The sequence below is a fragment of the Callorhinus ursinus genome, unplaced genomic scaffold (assembly GCF_003265705.2).
Source record: "Callorhinus ursinus isolate GAN/ISIS: 27379988/994484 unplaced genomic scaffold, GSC_fseal_2.0 scaffold8, whole genome shotgun sequence".
NCBI lineage: Eukaryota > Metazoa > Chordata > Mammalia > Carnivora > Otariidae > Callorhinus > Callorhinus ursinus.
The window spans coordinates 62,756,995-62,775,092 of NW_027397070.1; the positions used below are offsets into that span (position 1 = coordinate 62,756,995).

At 36.4% G+C, this 18,098-nt stretch overlaps 1 protein-coding gene across 4 annotated transcripts in view; it reads left to right on the forward strand.

Annotated features, from left to right (window-relative positions):
• The first annotated feature begins 508 nt into the window (after positions 1-508).
• The window catches only part of UNC79 (unc-79 homolog, NALCN channel complex subunit), a 246,213-nt gene continuing 228,623 nt past the window's right edge, over positions 509-18,098 (forward strand). For 2 of the 4 annotated variants that reach the window (XM_073895813.1, XM_073895819.1), the window contains exon 1: positions 777-881. In XM_073895813.1, the coding sequence (XP_073751914.1) occupies positions 860-881 (22 nt within the window). In that variant the 5' untranslated portion in view covers positions 777-859. Of the gene's footprint in view, positions 697-776; positions 882-8,877; positions 8,952-18,098 lie in introns of those variants that run through there. The other 2 variants (XM_073895822.1, XM_073895820.1) reach the window with 2 other exon arrangements.

The following is an 18,098-nucleotide window of genomic DNA, read 5'->3' on the forward strand; positions in this document are numbered from 1 at the left end:
CTTTCATTTTTCTTTTCTGTGGCCCCCTCCAGCTTCACCAGCCGTGGAAATCTCCTCCTTCGCTAGCCCTAACTTCTAAAGTCTTCTCCCAGCCCCCAGGCAGTGGGACCTCCCATTCTAATCATCTGCAGGAGAGCCCATCAGAGAGGGGAGGTGGAGGGCACGGACCGCAGCACGCCGGGAAGCCATGCTGAGGGTTACTTCTGCATTTCCTTCCTCGCGGTCCTCAGTAGCGTCCTCGCCGCCCTCCGGCCCAGGCTGTCTCCAGCCCGCCCCGGATCCGCCTCCCCCTCCTTCCTCCGGGAGGTTGAGACCAAGCGTGGGACGCACCTGTGTCCCTCTCCGGTCGCCCCGTTGAGGCACCGGGGCTGCTCCCGGAGCAGGATTTACAGGCCCGGAGAACGCCAATGGGAGATCCAAATGGTCGGGGACTCCGGCACTTTAAGAGGCTTTTCTCTGGGAAACACCCGTCCCCTCCGAGCGCCTTATGAATGGAAATACTCCTCCCTCGGTCGAGCCCATTTTCCCATTTCACCAGGAGCCGCAGCTTGCTCTCTCCTTTCGGTCTCCCCGCCCACATCAACGCGGGCAGCTCCAGGAGGGGACGGACAGGAAGCCTTTGGCCGCCTATTAAATCCCACCCATTTCTCCGGGGGCGATTTCCTAACCTTCCGGGACCGAATTCTGCAATTTGATGTGCGTTTTGTCCGAATGGTAGCGACACGGGCCTAAGGGAGGGGGAAAGCGAGGGGGTGGGGGGTGGGGGGTATGCGCTCTTTTCCTCGCAACATCGCTGGCGGAGCGAGGGAGCTCACACGACACAGATTTTGGGGCAAAGCCTTTCCATCTGGACAGCACCATGTCCACCAAAGCGGAGCAGTGTAAGTAGCAGCCGGCCCGGCGTTCCGGCCCGGCCTCCGGCTGGGAGCTATTGCAGTTGCGGCGTTTGCGGCTGCCGGGAGACCTTGGCATCGTGCTGGTGCGGGGGTGGGGGCTGAGGTTGGGGCGGGTGGGGGGTGGGGGGCAGAAGAGAAGGTGGGGGAGGGGGGACGTTAATGGCAACGTGGCGCTGTCCCCGGTGCTGAAAAATAATGCGGTCTTCCTCGAGCTTGTGGTGGGGTTTCGCAAGACTGAAAGACCCTGCGAAATGAAATTAAAATGGGGTCATTCTCGGGAAAAAGAGGCCTCATATCTTTCAGATAAACATTTCAGTAGCTCTTGTTGGAGTGGGGGAAGGGGGGCAGCGGCAAATCAGGGGCGGGGAACTGTCAGTGCAACCAAAGCTGCCTGGCCTTCTGAGCATGCCCAGTTCTAGGTGCTGGAGCCATAGGGGAGTTTGAGTCTGCAGTTTCCACTTGGGGTTGGAGAGGCAAGAAAGGAGAGAAGGGGGAGGGAGCCGGGAGTCAGGCAGAATTCTGGACCAGTGTGAGGAAAATCAACTCCGGAATACCTACACTAATGCAAAAACTAAACACAACCTTAGGTTAAAGCAAGAGTTGGTGCTTTGCATGAAGGTGAAAGGGGCTCTGGGAAAATGATCTAATTATTTTTCCAAAGAGGTTTCCTTTGTAGGGCAGCTCACACAAACAAATAGCGGGAGGATTTTAGTTATCCTAAGAATGATTGTGTGGTTGGAAACAACCTGCTAACTCTTTGTGGACAGAGGAAGTTTCTAATATGCTTCCTATAGCCTCTCTTATTGTAGTGCGCATTTGTAGGCCGTTGGTATGTACTTGGTAGGTTGATTAATGTGAGACCTTTTCCTGAGTGCTCTTGAGGGATTCAGGAACTTAAACTTATGTTTGTAAATAAAAGATGTTTTTATTAAGCAATGAGTTTGAATTTTTAACAAAGATGCCAGAACTTTTCATCTAATTGACTCTTGTTTCTTTCAAAGAAGTACAGTTATGTTGATAATGCTGTCCTGTCACTACTTAAAAGTCTTTGTAATTCTTCTTTGGAATGGCTATTAAAGCCATTTTGTGAGACACCCAAAACAGTAGTCTCATTATTTGGGGCAGTGTGTTGTATATGATATGTATAAGCAGTGTGTGTCACTTATTCACCAGATAGGGAAAATGAACTGAAGGCTCATATAATTCCCAGATTGATGGTTCATTAGAGATTGTCTGTGCCCACCTACCATCCAGTGCGTGTGCCTCCTTACAATGTTATTTTTGGAATCTGGAACACCTGAGTTTGAATCCTAGTTCTGCCATTTACTGTTTGACCTTGAGCAAGATAATTGACTTCTCTAAACTTTATTTCCTCATCTGTAAACCTGGGTAATAGTGCAGATGGGGTTGTTGTGATTATAAAGGAGGGAATACACACAAAAGATTGAGTAGTGAGCCTAGCCCATAGCAAGTATTCAATAAATGATAGTTATTTCCCTCTTAATACTCTATCTCTTCTAAATAGTTAGAAAGTTCTTTTGTGATTTTTTTTGGCCTTTTTCAAAAGTTAAATCTAAACCTCAAAGATAGATTTTGCTTCTACAGAGCTTTCAAAAAAAATTGAATGCATTATATTCTGAGTAATGGTAACATAGTTGGAATCAGTGTGAAGTTCCCACTTGAGGATATCACACCCTTGAAGGTTTTATTATAGTGTGTTGTTAAAAAAAAACCCCTACCTGTCATTTAATTTTATAATTATATATTATGTAACTTCAGGTTAAAACCAGTGAGTATTACTGTATTCATTCTGTGTTTTCTCTTCCTTGTTGTATTTTGAGGTACACTGGATGTTTTGTCTTGTCTCTTTCCTGGGCAGTTATTGCCAGGATGAATAAAATCTACAAGTGGATTTGGTTGTGTAGTGCAGGTAATGTGTAGTGAAGAAACTATTTTAGAATTGTTTGTAAAACAGATTTTTTTTTCCTCTGTAGATGATGGAAAGGACACCAGATTTGAAGCTAAAACATGTGGATTTGAGTTTTGTATGCCTTTCTGATTAATTGTGTGACACTGGGCAATTAACTTAATATTTTTGTGCCTCAGAGTGTCCATCTATGAAATAAGGAATAATAATACTAGCTGTCTTTGTTTAATCCTCAGTGTTGCGGAGGGCAAAGGAGGTAAATGGGAGTAGGCTGTGAAAAGGATAAAGATCCTTTGAGTGTTTTTAGGTGTCTTTATTTAGAGTGAGGGGAAGTTAAGAATTTCTTTTTTTCCCTCTCTTACATGCACTAACATGAATGGATTGTCACTCTAGTGCACATTATATAACTGAAAATAGAGCAAAGACATGAAAAGATGCATGGTTGATGTTCATGAAGGGTGAATGCTTTTTAATAAAGAGAAGTTGCAGATCTGTGATATTTTGTCTTTGGACTTGGTAGGAATATGATTAGGAGGAAGAAGAAAGAGAAGGGAAGGCCACGAGATTTTTCTCCTACTGGATGTGAAGACCACCAGAACGGGAGAGAACTAGAGAATTCATTTATCCTCTGCATTCAGGAGTATGCACAATACCACTTCCCTAAGGACCAAGGGGGGAGAATTAGGTTTAATATAATGTCAAAATATTATTTCTATTATACTTCTTCTTGAGGCCTCTTGATGTAGGTAAAGGTTTCACTGGTGCAGGAAGTGGACATAGTTTGGTTGAACCAGCAAGAGGAAGCACTTGGATTTCAACCCAAACAGATTACGTGATTTACCTTTGAAATGTCAAGTAGCACAGATATGTGAAAAATGATTTTATTTTTATGTAGTGGTATTTTCTTGTATGAAATAAGTAGTCATGATGAAAGAGAGGCTAGTTTTAGCTAAGATATAGTTTGGAGCTGTTTTTATACATTCAATCTGTTTCCTCTGTTAGGTGCAGAACATCATAACAGAAGGTGAAAGCTTCCTAGCAATTTCTTAGCGATTGCACAGAGATAAAACTTTTTTCCTCCAAATGTTACAAAGTTCACTGTAGTGAAAATGTTTTTATAGCTGATAAAGAATCTGAAATGATAAGAATAAGAATTTGTCATTCTTTTATTTGGGGTTTTAAGGAGTCCACCTCCTCTCCCTTCCTCTGTCTTCTAAGAGTTAAAATTGAATAACCCGGAGTACTTTCGATGTGCTCTTTCAAAAGAAGCTTGCTTTTAATAACAGCAGAAATTAAGAGTTGGGGTTCTAGAATCAGACTGCTGCTGCCTAGGTATGAATCCTGGCTCTGCTTCTTGCAATTTCTGTGACCTTGGACAAGTTAACTCAACCTCTCTAAGCCTTGACTGCATTATCTATAAAATGGGGATAGTCCTAGCTGTGAAGATTAAATGAGACGATCCATGAAAAGTGCTTCGCACAGAATTCTGGCACATAATGGCGAGTTAATAAATGTTAGCTATTATTATCATCATTATCAAGTATAAAATCTTGTGCTTGCTGCTAAAATGAGAATAATTATAAATTTGGATCTAGCCCCCCAGAGTGTAGCAGAAAAAAAAAGTAACCATGATATTACTTAAATGGGACATGGGCCATTGGACTATTTTTTATTCTCCTTTCCTTGTCTCTGAGTCTCCTGTATAGCAATCAGCCTAACCCATTTTAGGTACAAAGGAATTTCTGCGTGGCAATTCCTTGACTTAGTATATCTAGCAAGGCAAAGGCTAATCACCCAAACAGAACATTTCTAAATCATGACGAGCCTATCCATCACCTTTTGTATTATGATAACACCTCTATGTGGATGGTACCCAAATACAATTTTCTAGTCTAAACATGTCTCTTGAACCAAAGCCTCTATCTCTATCCAGGTATCCTGTAGGCATCTCAAACCTAAACTTGTTGTCTCCCGCCCCAAGCTTGTACTCCTTTATATATTACTCATTTTAATGAATAGCACCACCACCTACCCATTCACCCAAGTCAAAAAATTGGGAGTCTTCTTAAACTTCTCCTACTGTTATTACTATTCAACAAATCACTAACCCTTGTTGATTCTAGCCCATGCAACTAAATTGCTGCCCAACTCCTTGATCTAGTTACATTGGATTTTTTTTCTTAGTTCCTCCAATGTACCATGTGTTTTTTGCCTGAAATGCTTTCTTTTCCTCCATGCCCTCTTCTTTGCCTTTCTTTTGTTCAGTATTTAGCTTGGAAGCCCTGCCTGATTGCCAGTCTTCCCTCGTGTGCTCCACTCATGTGCTCGCACTGTATTGAATAATTTGTTTTCTTGTCCCGTGTCCTCATTTACTTTGTGTTTAGACCGTATTATGTTCATCTCTGTGTGTCCAGTGTGCAAACACCATCATCTAGTGCACAGTGTATGTGCAAAAAAACTGTTTCTTGAAAGTAAAAATGATTGAGGGTGAATTAAATGTCTTTTATAAAGAAGGATTACATATCCAGTTTTTGGATATCATTAATTTGAAGATTTCACATTTTTGTTAATGTGAAATTCTGCATTAATACAATATGAACGTAAACTGTATAGAATGCATGCTTTCCAAATGGATTTATGAGTAAATAAAAATACACTTCAAAAGTATATAAAACATTTGCTAAATCAAATTTTATAGTATTCATATAACAAGTTACCCTTTTTCTGAACATTAATTGTGTTTTGTTTCTCAGCTAAAATTTCCTGTTACTATATTCAGAATAATAATTATGATTCCTAATTTGTAGACAATCTTGGCACACAGCCAACTATTTTTCTTATGAAAAAGTGACATTTGAAGTGAGTGACTCTTTATGCTGTGATTTGATGTGGATCCTTTGATAATACATCTGTTCAAGTTTTATGTATTGATTACTCAACCAATAAGTAGGCTTTAAGTTGGGATTTTCATTTTGTAGTATTGTGTTACAAACTCACATTTACTGCTTATATTCTGAAAAGATATGGATAACTGTGCATAAATGGGCACATATATTGGCTTAGAAATGAAATGTTTATTGCACCAAGAAGTACATTAAGCCAAATGTATTCTTATCAATAAGTTTGCTTTCTATAGTGGAAAACTCAACCATTTTATTTAGAATTTTTAGCTTTTTTCAATTCATATGTTATATTTCTGTCTTGTTTTTCTCTTCTTTTGTGGTACCAAGCAATCTATATTTCATCAACTTGTCCATTCACTTATTCAGCAAATATTTATTGGGTGTTTACAATGTGTCAGGCTCTGTAGTAGGCTCTGGAGGAGCTGACGTTTAAGTACTGAGATGTAGATACTCTATTATCAGCTTTCCTTTGATATGCTGTCTAGGTTCCTAAAGACAATAGGAAATTGAAGTGAATTTGGTATGACTTATTCATAGAAAGCCAATACTTGCTCCTTGTGACCATTAGCTTTTTTTTTTCCTTACTGAAGGTTAAAATTTTTGTAGAGAATCTTGTTAGAATCGCCCTCCCCCAATCAACATTGTTCTTCTTTTCCAGGTTTCTCTGGTTATTCTTTTCATTCTTCCAAATTAATTTTATATTCAAGTTATAAATCTCCATAAAAAAGTCTGATGGCATTTTTACGAGTATCACATTAAAATTAAAAAATAACTTACTTAGGGAGAACTAAAATCTTTAGGATATTGAATCTTACTAGCTAAGAACATGGTATGTTTCCATTTGTTCAAGTCTTTTCATGCCTTTTCAGGGGTACTTTTAGAATTTTTTGTTAAGCTTATATTTAGTATTTTATCTTTTTTTCCTATCAAAATTGGGGTCTATCTTCCATCTTTTTATTTTTTTACATGAAAGCTACTGACTTTTGTATGCCAATTTTATAACCTTACTTTACTAAATTTCTTTCTGTAGTGGTTTACCATTTAATTTTGGGGTTTTCAAGATATTTAATTATATAATCTGCAAATAAGAAATAATTTTATCCTTCCTTTTTATCCAATTCTTCCATCTCAGATTGCTTTCTCTTTTCTAATTGCATTGGTGAATATCTCCAACATCATGTTAAATATGGCAAAGTGAGTATTCTTGCTTTGTTTTTCATTTCAGTAGGAGAGTCTCTAGTACTTCTCTATTAAGTAAGGTATTATTTGGGGCTGAGGTAATATTTTAAGGAAGTATCCATCAATTTCTGTGTTATTGTGTCTTTAAAAAAATCCGACTGGTGGGGGTGCCTGGGTGGCTGAGTCAGTTAAGTGGCTGCCTTTGGCTCAGGTCATGATCTCAGGGTCCTGGGATCAAGCCCCACATCAAGCTCCCTGCTCAGTGGGGAGTCTCTTTCTCCCTCTCCCTCTGCTTCATGCTCTCTCTCTCTCTCTGTGTCAAATAAATAAATAAAATCTTTAAAAAGAAATAAAAATAAAAAAATCCAACTGGTGCTGAATTTTCTATATCTATGGAAACCATATGATTTCTCTTAATTTTATTAATATGCTGGGTTGGATTTTGTCATATTTAATAATTTTTGCATTGTTTTTTTTTAAATTATCTATCTATCTATCTATCTATCTATCTATCTATCTATCTATCTATCTATCTATCATCTATCTATGTAGGGGGCAGGGGTTGAGTGTCGTTCTAGTCAGGACCCAAGAACAATGTTATATTCACTATGGAAAATGAGTTTGGAAGTTTTCCTTCTTTTTTATGCTCTGGAGCGATTAAAGTAACACTGTGGTTGTTTGATCTTTAGGTTTGCTTGAGTTCCCCTGTGAAACTCTCTGGCATGGTACTCTTTTGTGGTGGAACTCTTTAACTTCTTTCTGTATTTCTTCTATGACCCTTGTTCTGTTTAGAATGTCTGTTTCTACCGGGGTCAATTTTGGTAAGTTATATTTCTCTAAAACATTATTCATTTGATTTAAGTTTTCAAATTGTTTATATAGAATTATGCAAGAGTCTTTTAGAACCTTAAACATTTTCTCTATTTTGACTTTCTTGTCATTGCTAATATTGTACTTTTAATGCTGTGTATTTATGTTTTCTCACCCCCCGCCCACCCCCACCTCCTTTTTTCTTGATTGAGTTAGCAGTTTGTTTATTGTTGATTTCTTTTCTAAGTAACTAGTTTTTGGATTTATGTATTGATTCTGGGTTTTTTTGGTTTCTTGATGAATTTCTGCCACTTATGATTAATTCTCCTTTTTCTTGATTTCTTTGTTTTATTTTGGTGTTCCCTAGACAGCTTTTTGAGTTGGGTGTTTATTTATTTTAATATTTTTGATATAGGCATTTTATGCAATCTATTTTTCTTTGACACTTCCTTTAGCTGTAGCCTACGGATTCTGATAATGTTAGGTGTTTTTTATTATTGTCAAGAAATTCTGCAGTTTAATTTTGTATTTTGCCTTTGATCCAAGGGTTGTTTAAAAGTGGAAGGAAATTTTTGTTTTTTCTTTTTAATTTTGTTATTGATTTCTGTTTTTATTGCATTATAATCTGAGGATGACATTTGCATTATTTCTATTCTTTGGAACACACTGAGGTTTTCTCTGTGGCCTAAGATTTCGTCAGGTTTTGTGAGTGTTCTATGTGTACTTGAAAAGAAGTTGTAATCTCTATTTCTGGGATTCAGAGTTTGATATGGATCTATAAGATCTACATTATTTATGTTTAGGTCTTCTGTACCTTTATTAATTTTTAGTCTGCCTGATCTTGGATTGTGAGAGATTGTTAAAGTCTATTATTAATGTGTTTTTGTCTGTTTCTTCTTGCGTCTCCTGTAGGTTATTGGTTAATGGAGGCTATTGCTGTGTTATTGGGTACATAAATATCAGTAACTTTAATATCTTCATTGTGAATTATAGGCTTAAGCGTTATGAAGTGTCCTTCTTTATATATTTTAATGCTCTTGGGTCTCAATTCCACCATGTCAGATATCAAGATTATGAACCCTGTTTCCTTTTTATTTGTGTTTGCCTGATATATCTTTCTCCATCCTTTTATTTTTAACTCTTTTGAATCTCTTTGTTTTAGGTGTGTCTCTTGTGTTCTGCATAGTGTTGGATTTTGCTTTATTAGCCAATCTGAAAATCCTTTTCTTTCAGTAGGTGAGTTAAGCCCATTTACATCTCTTGATATTATTAATATGTTTGGCCTCAGTTCTATCATATTGTTTTATTTTTATGTCTTTTGTATTTATGCTTTTTCATCATGCAGTGGGTTTTATCTGCTTGTTTCATTGGTTAACTTTTTACTAATAACCTTTATATACCATTAGTCCATTTTTTGGTGGGGGGTGCTTATTGGTTACCTACATTAAACAACTCTAAAGTTATCTGGTAACTTCTTCTTCTCCCTTACTCTTTCTACCCCACGATCTGATCTAAAGTAATATTCTTTTATTTCCAATTAATGTCTATTAGACAATCATATCCATTTGCATTCCTTATTTCCCCACCCCCACTGTTGATAATTATACTATATCTATCTACTATATTCTCTCCTTTATAACCATAGTTTAGCTTTGTTCTACAGGTATATTTATATTTAATGACCACCACTAATTATTATGTTACTCTCAGTCTTTTTAATTGTCTGCATGTCCTTTTCTAATAGACTCTTTAGGAAGGGCTCACGGAATCAATGTACCCCAAAGTTTGGCAAGTTTATAGTAGTTTGTTTGCAGCTTTGTACTTAGAGATCAGTTTGGTTAGATATAAAATCATTGACTCATATTTCCCTGCTTTGACTATTTTAAATTTGTTACACTGTTTTTTTGGGGGGAAGGTGGGCATTAAGAATTGTTGAAAAGTCTGGTGACAGTCTTGTTTTCTTTCCCTTATGAGTGCCTTAGCCTTTTTGCCTGGTTGCCCGAGGTTTTTTTTATTTTCCTTTAAAGTAGGTGTAACTTTAATATGATTCAGTGTTGGGCCATGCTGAAATGATTGTGGTGTATTTTTTCAATATGTAATTTCAAGATTTTTTTTGAATTTTAGGAAAGTGTTCTGGTATAGTTTTAGTATTTAGTTTGTTATATTGTTTGACATTTTTTTTTTTTTTGCTTATCTTCTATATGGATCACTTTCTGTGGGGTATTTTTAAAATCTCTTTCTTCATTTCTTTTGAGTTTTTTAAGAGTCACCCATACAGTACACTTTCATTACTCTATAAGTGAACCAGCCCATTCATGGTGATTCTGCATGTATATAGAAATATATTTATTTAACCCTTAATTTGAAATGTCAAATATAAATAAAAAAATGAAACTATTCAGTTGAGTATTCTCTTATTTCTCATAAATTCAAACTTACTCATTATAAGTAAGTACAGGCATCTGACTATGTCAGATGTATATAGTACCCTGTATATAGTACTCTAGTGTAAACATGCCCAAGTACCTGCATATTGGAATACATGTTATTTTGTTCTTTTTGTTTTTCATGGAAATAATTATATGTAAAAATATTCACCCATTTTCAAGGCATAGTTTAATGAATTTTGCTAAGTATATACAATAGTGTAACCACCACCCTAACCAGGATAAACAACAGTCCCCTTATCTTAAAAAGATTCCTTATGTGCCTTTGCTCTTTTTTTTTTTTGAAATGGAATTTTAGTTGACACACAGTGTTACATTAGTTTCAGGTATACAACATAGTGATTTCACAAGTTTCTCATTTTGCTCATCTCCCCCATTCCCCTCCCTTCCGGCAACCAACAGTTTGTTCTCTGTATCAATGGTCTATTTGTGCTTTTTCTTTGTTTATTCGTTTTGATTTAAAAATTCCATATATTAGTGAAATAATATGGTATTTTTCTTTCCCAGTCTGACTTATTTCATTTAGCATAATACCCTCTAGGTCCATCCATGATGTCACAGATGGCAGGACCTCATCCTTTTATATGGCTGAGTAATATTCCATTGCATATATATACCACATCTTTATCCATTCTTCTGTTGATGGACACTTGGGCTGCTTCCATATATTGGCTATTGTAAATAACGCTGCAAAAATATAGGGGTGAATGTATCTTTTTGAATTAGTGTTTTTGTTTTCTTTGGGTAAATACTCAGTAGTGGAATTACTGGATTGTATGATATTTCTATTTTTGATTTTTGAGGAATTTCCGGTACTGTTCTCCACAGTGGCTGCACCAATTTATCTGAATCTTTGCTTTTGATCCCCTTCCTCTATGCCTGGTCCCAGGCAGACACTGATCTACTTTCTCTTGCTGTAGTGCTGGGTTTTCTAGAATGTATATAAATGGAATAATTCAAAACATAGTCTTCTGTTTGACTTATTTTATTTAGCATAATGTTTTTGAGGTTAATTCCTGTATATGTTAATATTTTGCTCCTTTTTATTGCTCTGTGGTAGTCCATGGTATGCATATAATATTTGAGTTGTTTTCAGGTTTTGGCCATTACAAATTATGCTGCTAAAAGTACTTGCATACTTATATTCACAGGGGCATATTTTTTTATTTCTCTAGAGTGAATATATAGGAGTAGAAATTCTTGACAGTATGGTAAATGAATATTTAATGTTATAAGATATTGCCATATTGTTTTTCAAAGTGGCTATAACATTTTGCTTTCCCACCAGTAAAGTAGGTGGGAGTTCCAGTTGTCCCACATCCTCACCAACACTTCGTATTGATTTGGTATTAACTTTAGTTGTTTTAGTGGGTGAAGGTAGTGGTATCTTACTGTGGTCTTAATTAGCATTTATCTGAGGACTAGTGATATTGAATATCTTTTTATGGGCTTTTGGCCATTTGTATATCTTCTCTTTCAGCCTTTTGTCACCTTTTATTAGATTTTTGTCTTTTTATTGAGTTGTAGGAGTTGTTTATATATTCTGTGTACAAGCTCTTTGTCTTGAAAAATTTTGCTTCCAGTTTGTGCCTTACCTTTGTGTGTTCTTAACTATGACTTTTGAGAAGAGAAACTTTCAAATCATGAAGTCCATTTTATCAGGTTTTTTTTCTTTTACGATTTGTGCTTTTGGTATCCTGTTTAAGAAATGTTGGCCTCACCTAATGACACAAAGGTTTTCTCCTAAAAATATAATAGTTTAATTTCTAACATTTAGGTCTGTGAACATTTTAGTCAATCCTTATGTTTGGAAAGAGGTAAGGTTTGAGGTTCATTATTTCCATATACAATATCCAGTTCTAGCACCTCTGTTGTAAAAAACTGTCTTGTCTCCATTGAATTATGTTGGTACCTTTGTTGAAAATCAACCAATCATATATGATTGGCTGTATTTCTAGACTTTATTCTGTTCATTCATTTATATGTCTGTCATTATGCCAGTGGCATGCTCTTTATTACTGTAAGTTTATAGCAAGGCTTCAAGTCAAGTAGTATAAGTCTTCTAACTTTATTCTTATTTTTGCAAAGTATTTTAGTTATTTTAGGTCCTTTTCTTTCTATATAACTCTAAAAACCAACATGTCATATTTTTCTAAAGAAACTTGTTTGGATTTTGGCCTGTAGATCAGTTTGAGGAGGATTACTATTTTAGCAACACTGGGTTTTCTGATCCTTGGAATGATATGTATGTGCACTTATTAGGTGTTGTTTAATTTCCCTTTGTAATGTCTTGGCAATTGTTACATTATTCATTAAATTTATTCCTCAGTATTTTTGTGGAGTTGTTTCATTTTCTAATTATTTGGTGTTAGTACAGAGAAACACAGTTGATTTTTCTATGTTGATCTTATATTCTGCACCGCTGCAATGCTTATTACTTGTAAGTCTAGTAGCTTTTTGAGAGGGTTACTTAAGATTTTCAACACACACCATTATGCTTTTTATTTCTTCTTATTGCTTTGTTGCACTGGCTAGGACCTCCAGAATAAATGTAAATGAAAGTTATGTGAGTAGACATCTTTGCTTTGTTATTGGTCTTAGGTAGAAAGCTTTGAGCCTTTCACGATATTAAACCAACCTTGCATTCCTGAAATAAATCACATCTGGTCATCATGTATATCTTTAAAAAATGTTGTATTCCATTTGCTAATATTGTGTTAAGGGTTTATCTATCTATGTTCATGATAGATACCGGTCTATAGTTTTCTTTTCTTGTAGTATCTTTGTCTGGTTTTGAAATCAGATTAAAATTGTCCTCATAAAATGAATTGGGAAGTGTTCACCTTTTCCGTATATTTTGAAAGAGTTTGTATAGAATTGATATTCATTTTTCCTTAAATTTTTGACAAAATCCACGACTGAAGCCACTGGGCCTGAAAGGTGTTTTTCTTTCCTCTTTTTGTGGGAAAGTTTCAATTTTAAATTCAATTTAATTGATTTGGAGGTGTTCAAGTTTTTTGTAATTGTTGTTTTAATTTCTTCTTTACAGTTTTGTTCTTTGTGTCTCTCAAGGAATATGTCTATCTTGTCCATTTGTCAGATTTGTCCAGTGGTCCGTTTATTGGCATAATGTTATTTGCCTTTCCCAGTTGCCTTTGCCAATCCCTTTTATCCCTTTATCCTTTTTTATATCTGTCTTTCATTTCTGATATTGGCAATTTATATGTTTTTTTTTCTTGACTTGTGTGATTAGAGGCTTATCAGTTTTATTGATCTTTTCAAAGAACCAGCATTCAGCTTTATTTTCTCTAATGTTTTTCTATTTTCTATTTTATTGATTTCTGCACTTGTCTATATAGTTTCTTTCCTTTGGTTTGCTTTGGATTTAATTTGCTCTTTTTCTAGTTTCTTAGAGTGAAAGCTTATTGATTTGAGACCTTTCTGCTGTTCCTACATAGGCATGTAAAGCCACAGATTTCCTTGTATACCTTACTTTAGCTGCATTCCACAAATTATGAGAGGTTGTATTTTCATAATTGCTGGTTCAGAATATTCTCTAATTTATATTGTAACTTTTCTTTGACCCCCTCCAAGTTTCTTTAGTATTGTGTTAATTTCCAAATATTTGGGCTTTTTCCTGGTTATCTTATTTATTGCTTTTGAGTTCTAAATTCCATTTTTGTCAGAGAACATAATCTATATGATTTCCATCTTTTGGCATTAATTGAGACTTGCTTTATGGTCCAAAATGTGGTCTGTACTGTAAATAGTCCATGTGTACTTGAGAAGAATGAATATTCTGCAATTGTTGAGTGATGTGTTCAAATCTTTGCCCTTGCTGTTTGTCTGCTTTTTGGCAGTTGCTGATAAAAGCATATTACAGTTTTTAACTATGATTATGAAATTGTCTATTTTTCCCCTTTAAATCTGTCAATTTTTGCTTCATGTATTTTGAAGCTCTATTAATTGGGTTTGTACTTATTTATGATTGTTATATTTTCTGGTTGAATCTTCTATTTTATCATTATGAAGTGTCTTCTTTATTCTTGTTAAGATGTTTTGTTTTGAAATCTATTTATCTGATCTTAATAATGCTACTCCAGCCTATTTTTGTTTACTGTTTGTGTGGCATATATTTCTCATTCCTTTCCTTACAGTATTTAAAAATTTTCCATTAGCTTCTTAGGTATTGTCTTTCACATTTTTAAGTAAAAGTTGCCCTAGCAATTAGAATGCACATCCTGGGGGTGCCTGGCCAGCTCAGTGGGTGGAGCGTGTGACTCTTGATCTCCAGGTTGTAAGTTTAAGCCCCATGTTGTGTGTAGAGATTACTTAAAAATAAAATCTTAAAAAAAAAGTTTAGATGTACGTCCTTAATTTTTCACAGTTAACATACAGTTACGTACAACATTACTTAATATATAGAAATCTTGCAACCTTAGAGGCCTATTATATCATTATTTTATAGTGTATATGTAATACATCTACATATGTTATATACCCCACAAGGCAATGTTATGATTTTATTTTTAAAATTCTTTGGTTAATAAAGAAATTAAGAAGGAAAAGAACACTTTTGTATTTACTACAGATTTGCTATGTCCAATGCTCTTCATTGTTTTCTGAAGATTCAGATTTCTATTTGGTATCATTTCTCTTCAGCCCCAAAACTTCCTGTAGCCTTTTCTGTAGTACAAGTTTGCTTGTGGCCAAATTTCTCAGATTTCTTTCATCTGAAAATGTCTTTATTTTGCCTTCATTTTTGAATATTATTTTTACTGAATATAAAATTCTGATTTGACAGTTTTTTTTCTTTAAGTGCTTTAAGGATAATATTTCATCTGGCTTTCATGTTTCAGAGGGGAATTTAGCCATCCATCCCAACAGGTTTATATTATATATGTAATATATTGTTTTTCTCTTGCTGCTTTCAAGGTACATTGTTTATCTTTGGCTTTCAAAAGTTTGAATATCATATGGGTTTCTACTGGCAAGGGAAATCTTTGGCTGTTATTTCTTCATGTATTTTTTCTGCTGCATTCTTTCTGTCCTCTCCTTCCAATTACACATCCATAATTTCCCTGGGTAATATTATCTAATAGATCTCTGAGGCTCTGTTCATTTTTCCCCCTAGTCTTTTATTTTTCTTTTATTTTCTCTGTTCTTTAACCTTGCAGACTGTCTGTTGGTCTGTTTTCAAGTTCACGTACTCTCCTTTGTCATGTCCATTTGGCTGTGAAGTCTAGCCAGTGAATTTTTTTATTTCAGAAATTGTATTTTTCAGTTCTAGGATTTCCATCTTGTTCTTTTTTTTTATTATTTTTATATTTCTGCTGAGACTTCTTATTTCTCTGATGAGAGTTTCATGCACTGAAAGCATGTTTTGTTTTACTTTATCTAGGATAGTTATAAAGCAGTTGCATATACCTTGCCTGTTAGTTCCAACATCTGTTTCATTTCATGATGAAGCTAGACTGATTTTCTTCTCAGAATGTGTTTCATTTTCTTGGTTCTTCGTACATTGGATAATTTTGGATTGTATCCTGGACATTACAAATGTTCAGTTGTGGGTACTTTGGATTCTGTCATTTCCCACTGATGAATGGTGTTTTCTTTATTTTAGTGGGTCATTTTCTTGGCTGGGCTTTGACTGCAGACTCTGTTGCGTATGCATAACTTCTTACTCTGTTCAGGTCTTTTGCCTTTGAGTAGGCTGCTTTGAGTCTGCTTTGTATTTGTGTGGTTCAGGTGTCCGTCAGGGAGGTGAATATTCAGAGTTTGCAGGTCCCCTGTCCAGCTCTTTGTCTGGTGGGGCTCCCCTTCTTGCTTCACCACGATGCACGGTTTACCAGCATTTCTTTTCTTCTCTAGTTCCCCAGGCCAGAAAGATTGTGGGTTTTCTGTGTCTGCTTTCACCACTGTGCATGCTGCGTGGACTGCACTTAGCCCCAGGCTAAAAGCCATGGCGATGGGAACTTACTGGTTTAGCTGCCTGTCTTCTCTTCTTGGCAGCTGGTAATCCCTAGCAGACTGTCTGAGTCTGTCCGTTCTCCTGTACTTTCAGGCAGTTTTCTTTTTTCTTTTTTGTCATTATGTCTAAGCTTTGTAGTTGTTTTCTGTGAGAGGAAGAAGGATTGTTGGTAGAGGTTTATTTTATCATAACCCAAAGCCGCTTCATTTCTTTTTACTTTTTAAGAATCTCTCCTTTCCGTGTTTTATTTTTTATGCATTATCCATTGTGCTTAATTATTCCTATGTTTCTACTGGTGTAGTCTTCATTTTAAAACTTTTTTGGGGAGTGCCTGGGTAGCTCAGTCAGTTAAGCATCCAACTCTTGATTTCAGCTCAGGTCATGATCTCAGGGTCGAGAGATTGAGCCCCTCGTGGGACTCCAAGCTCAGCGGGGAGTCTGCTTCTCTCCCTCTCTTTCCCTCTGCCCCTATCCCAGATTGTGCGCGCGCGCTCTCTCTCTTTAATATAAATAACTAAATCTTAAAAAAACACACATAAAAAATCTTTTCTTTTATTTCTCTCCAGAGCTGTTTCACATTTTTCAAAATCTCTCTTTTCTCTAATCACCTAATTTCAGTGTGTTCAATAACACAGTTCAATTTCCTTTAGCTTATTTTGAAATATTAGGTTACAGTTTTCATCTCTTCGTGCATATGTCTCTGGTCCTTATTCTCTTTTCCTATGATAAATTCATATGGGATTTTCTGTTGCTCATTTTTTAAGCAAAGTGAGTTTTCCTATAATTTCAGGAGGGAGAGGAGGGGTCAGGATAAATTTAGAGCTCCTCTTCTTTATTTTTGTTTTGTTTTTGCAAAGTTATTAGAAAATATCCTCATGTACTTTCTGGAAACTGTTTTGCTTGGTTCCCATCCCCATGTTTATTTGGACTTTCTTTCTCTTTTGCATCTCTGCATCTCATATCCTTACACTGTTCAGTTGGAGTTCTATTCCCAGCAGTTTCTTCTGAGCATAGGGCTTTATCTTGAAGATAGCCTTAGTTTGTTAGTTTTTAGAGCTGAGACTCTGCTCCATCATCACCATCAGATCTTATTACCTGAAGAACACCCTTGACTTCAATTTTCAGATTGCGCCACCACAATTTCTAGTGAGTATCTGTGGACAATTTGGGAGTTCTCTTGTCCCGAGGACCATCAGAGTTTCCACTGGGGTCTTCCAGCATGGATGCTGATACCATATGGGCATGTAGCTGTCAGAATTGGTTCATGGGGCCACCTTGCCACCTAATTTTGTTGTAGATATTGTCAGCCAGTCTGTGGGTTTGTCATCCTCATTGATCTGCTTGTTTTTTTTTAAAGATTTTATTTATTTGACAGCACAAGCAGGCAGAGCAGATCATTGATCTGCCTGTTTTTAATGGAGAGACTTAGGTTGATTCAAAAACAGTGGACTGTCATTGCACTCTTCCCAGAATCCTCCTTTTTTAGCATACTTAGCCTGATTTTTTTTTTAAAGATTTTATTTATTAATTTGACAGAGAGAGACACAGTGAGAGAGGGAACACAAGCAGGGGGAGTGGGAGAGGGAGAAGCAGGCTTCCTGTGGAGCAGGGAGCCCGACGGGGGGCTCGATCCCAGGACCCTAGGATCATGACCTGAGCCGAAGGCAGACGCTTAATGACTGAGCCACCCAGGCGCCCCCTTAGCCTGACTTTTTAAAAAAGATTTTATTTATTTATTTTGAGAGAGAGAGAGAGAGAGCATGCACACAAGTGGGGGGAGGGGCAGAGGCCAAGGGAAAGAGAGGATCTCAAGCAGATGACACACCCAGCACGGAGCCTGATGTGGGGCTCAATCCCCCATCCAACAGTTGGACACTTAACCGACTGAGCCACCCAGGTGCCCCAACTGACTTTTTTTTTTTTAAACCCTATTTTCTGGTATTTAAAATTCCTTGAATAAATGAT